Source organism: Lissotriton vulgaris, chromosome 2_1 (genome assembly GCF_964263255.1).
Source record: "Lissotriton vulgaris chromosome 2_1, aLisVul1.2, whole genome shotgun sequence".
In the NCBI taxonomy this organism is placed as follows: domain Eukaryota; kingdom Metazoa; phylum Chordata; class Amphibia; order Caudata; family Salamandridae; genus Lissotriton; species Lissotriton vulgaris.
The window spans coordinates 1,945,087,195-1,945,094,574 of NC_141687.1; the positions used below are offsets into that span (position 1 = coordinate 1,945,087,195).

The 7,380-nt window shown below is 40.8% G+C and overlaps 1 protein-coding gene across 2 annotated transcripts in view; it reads left to right on the forward strand.

The window, feature by feature from the left end:
• ACAN (aggrecan) overlaps positions 1 to 6,662 on the forward strand; it is a 203,732-nt gene extending 197,070 nt beyond the window's left edge. For both annotated transcript variants that reach the window (XM_086958124.1, XM_086958125.1), the window contains one exon: positions 1,710 to 6,662. In XM_086958124.1, the coding sequence (XP_086814250.1) occupies positions 1,710 to 1,798 (89 nt within the window). In that variant the 3' untranslated portion in view covers positions 1,799 to 6,662. The remainder of the gene's footprint in view (positions 1 to 1,709) is intronic.
• The last annotated feature ends 718 nt before the right edge of the window (positions 6,663 to 7,380 follow it).

A 7,380-nucleotide genomic window follows, 5' to 3' on the forward strand; every position in this document is an offset into this window, starting at 1 on the left:
GGTTCCATCCAATGTAAATTTTACTATTTAGTTCACGTACACGCAGGTGGATGTTTTGTGGACATCCAGGCGCGGATTTTCAGAGCAATTAGAAAGATCTTTTTGGGACCATCTGCTCTGATGCTTAATTGCCAGGCAACATGTAGATATTGCAGATACTCTCAAATAGATTGAAGGTCAATCAGTTAGAGATTTTCACGACAAACCAAATTGTGGGCAATTTGTTGTATGTGGTGCACATTGTTGGGACATTTTAGATATTTGTTTTGGGTATAAACAGAAGTGTACTATGAAAGCAATATCATGTATGTTCCAAGTAACCATGGTGACTGTTTTTAAGGCCATCTGATGCACAATTTAGGGAGTGGTTTATTTAATATTTTGCTTTCAACGTGATTTGGTTTTAGGTAGCAATATGAGTATAGTTCTAGTCAAATTATAACAAAGGCGAGCCGATGTGGAAAGTAGTCCTGTACTGAAAAGGGTAAGAGGTTAGGGGAATGGTAGGCTTTTCATGTGTTGTGAAAAAAGTGAAGAAGTTCCCATTGCCTTTTCTGATGGATTTGGCATATGGTTGAGAAGGAGGAGGTGAAAGGCCATCCTGCTAAAAACAGATAATACCTGGAGATGTCTTCACAGAGGTAGGCTGGGCGAGTGTCTGTCAGGCATATGTGCTTTAGTCAGAGCATTTTCAGATGGAATGTATATTTTCTAAGCCCAATGTTTAGCTTAAATGCTGTATTTCAGACCTTTCGACATGGCCCAGTTGTTTATTAGGGAGGACAGAGTAGCCATATTGTCGTTTTGATTCGATCAGTGAGCCACAGAGCGGTATGTGTACAATTAGATTCATATATGGAATGGTGTTGGTCACTGCAACCATTTGGGTGGATTTGCTGAGGCCGCTTTTTAGATGGAACCAGTTCTTCTCAAATGATGTGAGGGAGAAGAGAGTGCAATCATGTGGTTGTATAAAAGAGGTATATGATGCAGCCTGCGGCTCATAATTTTAATCTTGCTATCGTTAAGCTTAAGAATTCTCTGATCAATGCTCTTTTTAATTGTGTGGAGGCAGCTGGTAATGTTTATTAAGTTACGACCGGTGGCTACAAACGATTAATGCAAAAGTGAATCAATACTGCTTGATATAAAGGTCATGTTTTATATTAATTTTGTAATTGTGAAGAGTCATTAACAACAATTTGAATGTAATTTGCAAAAATGTGTTCTATTACAAAAAATAAAGGTGTAAAAAGAATAATTTCTGTTTACTTGTGCTTCTAATTATTGCACCATCCTGTCTGGTTGGACCCTAGACTTAGAACACAGGAAGCTGTTCACAGAACCAGTGAACACATGAGAAACATAGCTCCAGGAAATATATTGGGTCCTTCTGCTAGATTAGTAAAATATATTGGACGACACACATGGTTGATGCAGGTTCAAAAAGAGTTTGTAAATATTTGGAGGGACATTAAGTCATTCTATAAGTGATCAATGGTTCTATCATAGTTTATGTTATGCTAGGGGCCTCTTTTTATAATAATACCTTATTTGTTGGAGAGGCATAACAACTTCAGAGATCATTGGCTACAGAAGGGTAGAAGCATCTCATCCTGCAAAAGCTAATCATGTCTTCAACCTCTGACCCCATTAAGGTATCTGAAAATGATAATGTCTTTCTTTCTCCATTCTTCTCATGTCTACAGCTTCCACATACAGGCGCAGACTACACAAGAGAAGTTCCAGGAGTCGGTCGAGAAACATAGTCCCAGCTTCACAGAAACATGGCCATTAGAGTAAACATAAATATATATATTGTAAAGAACATTTATATTAACAAAGTCAATTTGTTTTTGTTTTGTTTTTGGCATATAAGGAGTTTATGTTAAAGAAAACCCAATTTGTATATATATAAGAACACAAGAATGCACCAAAGCAAATTAGGTTTCAGCATTTTTTACTGCCGTGGAAAATATGTCTTTGTGCAACCTCATGTGCAACCTTTACCAAGAGGGGAGGGGAGGTGAACTTGGAAAGAAAGAAGAAAACTATGGGAACAAAATGAAGATTCCTTTGTCTTTCATATTCGACAAGAAAAATGTGATGATTTTTATTTAATCTCAGAGCTGGCCAAACAGTCAACAAAAGAATGCTAACAACTTAACACAAGTAAATGGCTTATTGCACGTTAAAGACAGTAGACTATGAGTTGCGAAATGTTGCTGTGAATGTATCTCAGAAGAGGAGGAGAGGGTGGTGGGAAAGAGAGCAGGCCCTGTCCTCACATCTGCTTTTATACTTCTTTGATTCCACGAAACTGTTGGAAAAGTTGCAGTCACAGGTTTAGTCTACAAAGGGAGTAGAAGAGCATCACCGGCAACCAGTAGTGACACTATGCAAAAAATGCTGCACCTGTGGGTAACAATAGTTCCCTTCTATTTAAAATATGAAATGTGAGGGGGTGCCAGTCAAGTAATAATCTGTAAGGTTCGTCACTTAGCCTGTAAAGTGAATTCAACTTAATACTAAGATGCTCCAAGTTGACCCATTCTGCATCATTAAATCAAGGAGTTGAGTTCTCCAAAATTTGGATTTTCCTTACTGTACTCCAAGTACCTTTTGAAAAGTCTCAAATGTTTTTCTGGCATGTTCTGGCTGCAAATGGGTTTTTGGACACTGGAGAAGATATAACCAGAAGCAAAACGAGGCGAAATTCAACTGGTTATAAAATACTGTTTAAAAAGATTCCTGCCTCAAGATGTAACTGCAATTATCTCCTTAACCCTTCCGTAGAAGCCCACATAATCCATGTGTAGGTAGACGTAGGTGAGCTGTAATACCTCACAGATAAGCGTCTACCACTGAGGCCAAACTAAGAATGCATCTAAACCACGCAATCCGGTACTAGGTATGCCTTTACCACGCAGGCCTTTACCAGGGATTTTTGTGGTAAAGAGATGATTGGTATAGGTATGTGTGGTAAAGATCCCACCTTATCCCACCTGCCCTTAGCCCGACCCCAATCCCTTAAAAGTACCCCGACCCCACCCTGAGCCCTAAAAACTAACCTGACACCCTCCATAGCCTTAACAACATCTCCGAGCCCCTTAGCCCTATAAACTACCCAGACCCCCCAAGCCCTAACAATTATCCTGACTCCGGCTGACTACTAAAAAGTACCCCGACCCCACCATGAGCCCTAAAACCTAGCCCAGACCCCCAGCCCAAAAAACCTTTTCGACCCAGTCTGAACACTAAAACCTACCCTGAATCCCCATAAGCCCTACAAACTACTCCAACCCCCAGTCCTAAAAAGTACCCGACCCCACCCTGAGCCTTAAAAACTAACCCAACCGCTCTGAGTCCTAAAAACTATCCTGACCATCTGAGCCCTAAAAACTACCCTACCCCCAAGCCCTAAAAGCTACCCAACCCCCTGTGCCCTAAAAGAAACCTCGATCCCCAGTCCTAAAAGCAACCCCACCCCATGTCCTCAAAACATCCCTAACCCCCTAACCCTGAGCCCTAAAAAACACCCAAAACCCTTAAAAACTCCCCTTAACCCTCCAAAACCAGGCTCCAGCCCCACTTACCTCACTGCATCCTCTCCTAATATTTCGTGTTCCTGCTCATCTCACATCTAAACCGCACATATGCCTTAACCAAGCATATGTGCGGTTAACTCAAATGCGTGGTTAAGGCAAGCGTTGCAGCGCTTCCGTGGGAATGGCACGGGGGGCTCTGTCCACCTTGTTCAGGCCGTTCCACATTTGTCAAGCATATAGGCCTTATGCCCTGCCCATGTGGCAGCATTCTGCATAGTCAGGTGAGATTCAGTCAAAGCACACACAAACTGGATGAACAGGTGAACACTCGTTACGCTTTGTGACCACCATAGTGTGGGGAGTCAGGTATATCCCCCTGTATGTTTTATACACAATATTGCAAAACTGACAGTAGAGATGGACCAGAGTGTAATGAAATCACTCAGCTTATGGCTGCCTTTATGTAATCAGGTGATAAAATTGAGTTTTTTCATTGAACATAACATAAATTGAATTTCGCTAAGGTAGTCTTGTGATAGGAACCGTTCTGAGAACCAGTGGGTGAGCCAATACTGGTTCTCTGGACATTTTGCATAAAAGAACTATGTACGCGCAGGAAATTAGATTAGGGCACTTTCTATGTGTCCTACATATCCAGCCGTCACATCTACATCATCTCTCTGGGCTTTCTCTTTGCCACTTTTCATCAAAGAGAATGAGTGAAACTTCCCCCTCAGACCCGCTCTTCCAGGTCCGTGCAGTGCATGACGTTTCTGTGCATCTATTTAGATTTTAAGAAGGTATTAACTTTAAAAAAACATTTTTTTATTCTTGAACCCGACAATTTACTAAATAATATAAAAAACATTATATATTTCAGGGAATAGGAGGTGTACTTATGAGCTGATGTTATATGCGTATGACAAACGACAGTTTCACATATCCAACTCAAAACTTGGAAATAGCGTTAGAGATGATCTGGAACCTAGCATCACGAAAAGTTGAGAGAACCAGCTACATCATTCTCTCCATCAAGAACTGACACGTCTATGGAATACTCACTTATACTATGAAAATTAAGCACAACCCCAGAAGGTCCAACCCATTACATCCTCATTTATACCATCTTTAATGTAGTCCCCCTGCCACATAAAGTTTGCATCAAAATCAAAGAAGAGTGCAATGTGTGGTAAGCAGAGCACCCTAATTGATTTCAATTAATTATATCCAGATGGATGCCGGCTCACCCATCAAGGCGAACACTCTCTCCCTAGTAGTCAAAGTGTAGTTAATGTTTTAAGTAACATTTGTGTATCACACAGACCAAATCCAAAATGTTGGTTGGTCTTGTCATACTATGTCATATTTCATAGTTATGCAGTATGGGTCAGGTCTATATGAATTGTCATTCATATAGACAATTATTACTTGTGGTATCTTGACCTTATCACCCCAGCTCACTCCCAATTACACGTGTGCAAAATATTCCAAATTACTGTTAGTTCACATATAAAAGACTTCATAGTCTAGAAATGTTTGCTAAACATCATCAAATATAACAAAATTCTAAAGATTGATATGGAAACCATGAACATGGCTGTGATTGATAAATGAAGCTATGTGGCGAGTTCTTCCATCAAACTCCTCACCCACTCTTCTGTTCAGTTCCTTGTGTTAATAGTTGTGATGATACCTCGTTCAGACCTCTTACTCACCTGTCAGCAAGTGAATGGGACCATACTTCAATGCACCTTTGCCTTGGAGAAGCCATAGCAGCAGGCATGGCTTTCCATGGCTGTCTGCTCGTGGTGAAACAATGGAGCACATCAACGTTTACCAGGCAAGCTCTGAGTGATGGTCCAAGCAGCAGTAACCGTGACAACTCCACGTGCAGGCCTGGTGACAGCAGGAAACCAAAGTGGGCTAACAGGGTATGGAACAGGGGCATGGTTTGATGGACTATCGGGGCTGCAAGAGCATTGATTCTTCCTCCCACCAAACCTACACACTGAAAGGGATTAGAAAAAAACAAACAATAACAGAAAAAGAAACAATTTGTCTTTGACAAGATTCAACGACATTGTAAAAATGTCCAGAAGAATAAATAAGTGAGAAGGAAGGGTCACATGTTTTGGAAAGTCAAAATGATTACCTTTAAAAGTAAAGCACCAACATTCATGAGTAATACAAATGTGCTATAATCTGAGGCTAGCAAGATCGTGTCACCCCTATTGACAGAAAAGTTGTCACAATATTGGTGCGGGGTACCATAGCAGTGTCATGTGTGTTTGTTGATTTCTTGTACCTTGTTCACTAAATAAAACTCATATGCGAGAGTTTAGCATGGCCAATATCCTAATTCAAGTGCACTGTGTCTCGCGCTGCAGAGATGGTGGTACCTAAAAGTCGTCGCATTTGTGCATGACATTGAATCTCAGCAAAGGATGATAACTTAGTGATGCGCTTACCTCTGCTCATGAGATTATGTCTGACAGTAACCGTTTGGGTAAAATAGATTGATTGTTTTGGGGACTAATGCAGGGAGTAGCATGAAACAATGTTGATGTTGCCACAATGTGGGAAGAACTACTGGCACAATGTGAGGGGACCTAGAGTCTGATGAAAACTCCGGCTGACCAATTGGGACACGGTTAAAGCGTATGGGAGATGTGGACGACATCAGGGCAATTTCTATGTGTCCTACGTATTCAGTTGCAGCGTCATCTCTCTGGACTTTCAAGTTGTCACGTTTTATCGAAGCGGAAGAGTGAACTTCCCCCTCAGAGCCGCTCTTTGGGACCATGCAGTGCATGATGTTTCCGAGCACCTATTTATATTTTAAGAGTATTATTAATTTTAAAAACATGGAGTACTAAATTTGTTTTCTTTTTATTTAAATGAGATTGCAATAGCCTCCCGGACGTGTGAAGAATCCTCTGTGTGTGATGTGATGTACAAGGTTTTCCTACACCCACAGCTTGTACAATTGTGTATTTTTTTGTAAAAAGCAAACAAAACATGTTATCAATCTTCTGAGTAGAAATATGACAGAGAAAACAAATGTTTCTGACAACAAAACCATTGTGAAATGTGTAAAATAAAAAGTGAACCGGTTGTTTTTGTTTTGATTTTTCATTGCATGTTGTGTGTCTGTTAACATGTCTGCAAATGTATATACACGAATTTCTGTTCTCGGTGACCAGAATAACTGGTGTAATTTATCGTTTTTAAAAGGGCAAAGAGGTTGATCCCGAATACCGAGGGGCTTATTTATGAAAACGGTTGCAGTGCTGCGACAAAACAGCAATGCAACAGTTTTCACTGTGCCGTCCTTGCGACATGATGGATGCGCCATATTTATTGTACATCACTATGTCGCATGGAAAGACAGATACGTCAGGAATCCTGTCGGCGTAGTAGTCATGCATTGCTGGTGATCTGTCACAAGCATGACAGAACTCCAGCAATATGTGGAGGAGGCCTATCTGCATAGATGTGTCACCTTGTAAATATGGTGCAACGTGGTGCATTGTTTACGCTGTTGCTGTGTCACCAAAAATGATGAAATGGCGGCGCAAAAGTGTCACAAGGGGCTCATTAATAAACCCACAGTTTTTATATAAGCACATACATGCCTTTCCTGCCTCAGAGATAAAATGAGATAAAGTCATCACCAGTTGACCAATTCTCTTGACCAGATCCTGCGTCTTTGACCCCTCTCATTGATTCTTCTTTCTCCAAGACTCCACACTCTGTTTATATTCATGCATTTCGGTATGTGTAAGCACACTGCATGACCTTCAAGAGAGGTGTCAAGCAGTACTTAATTCGA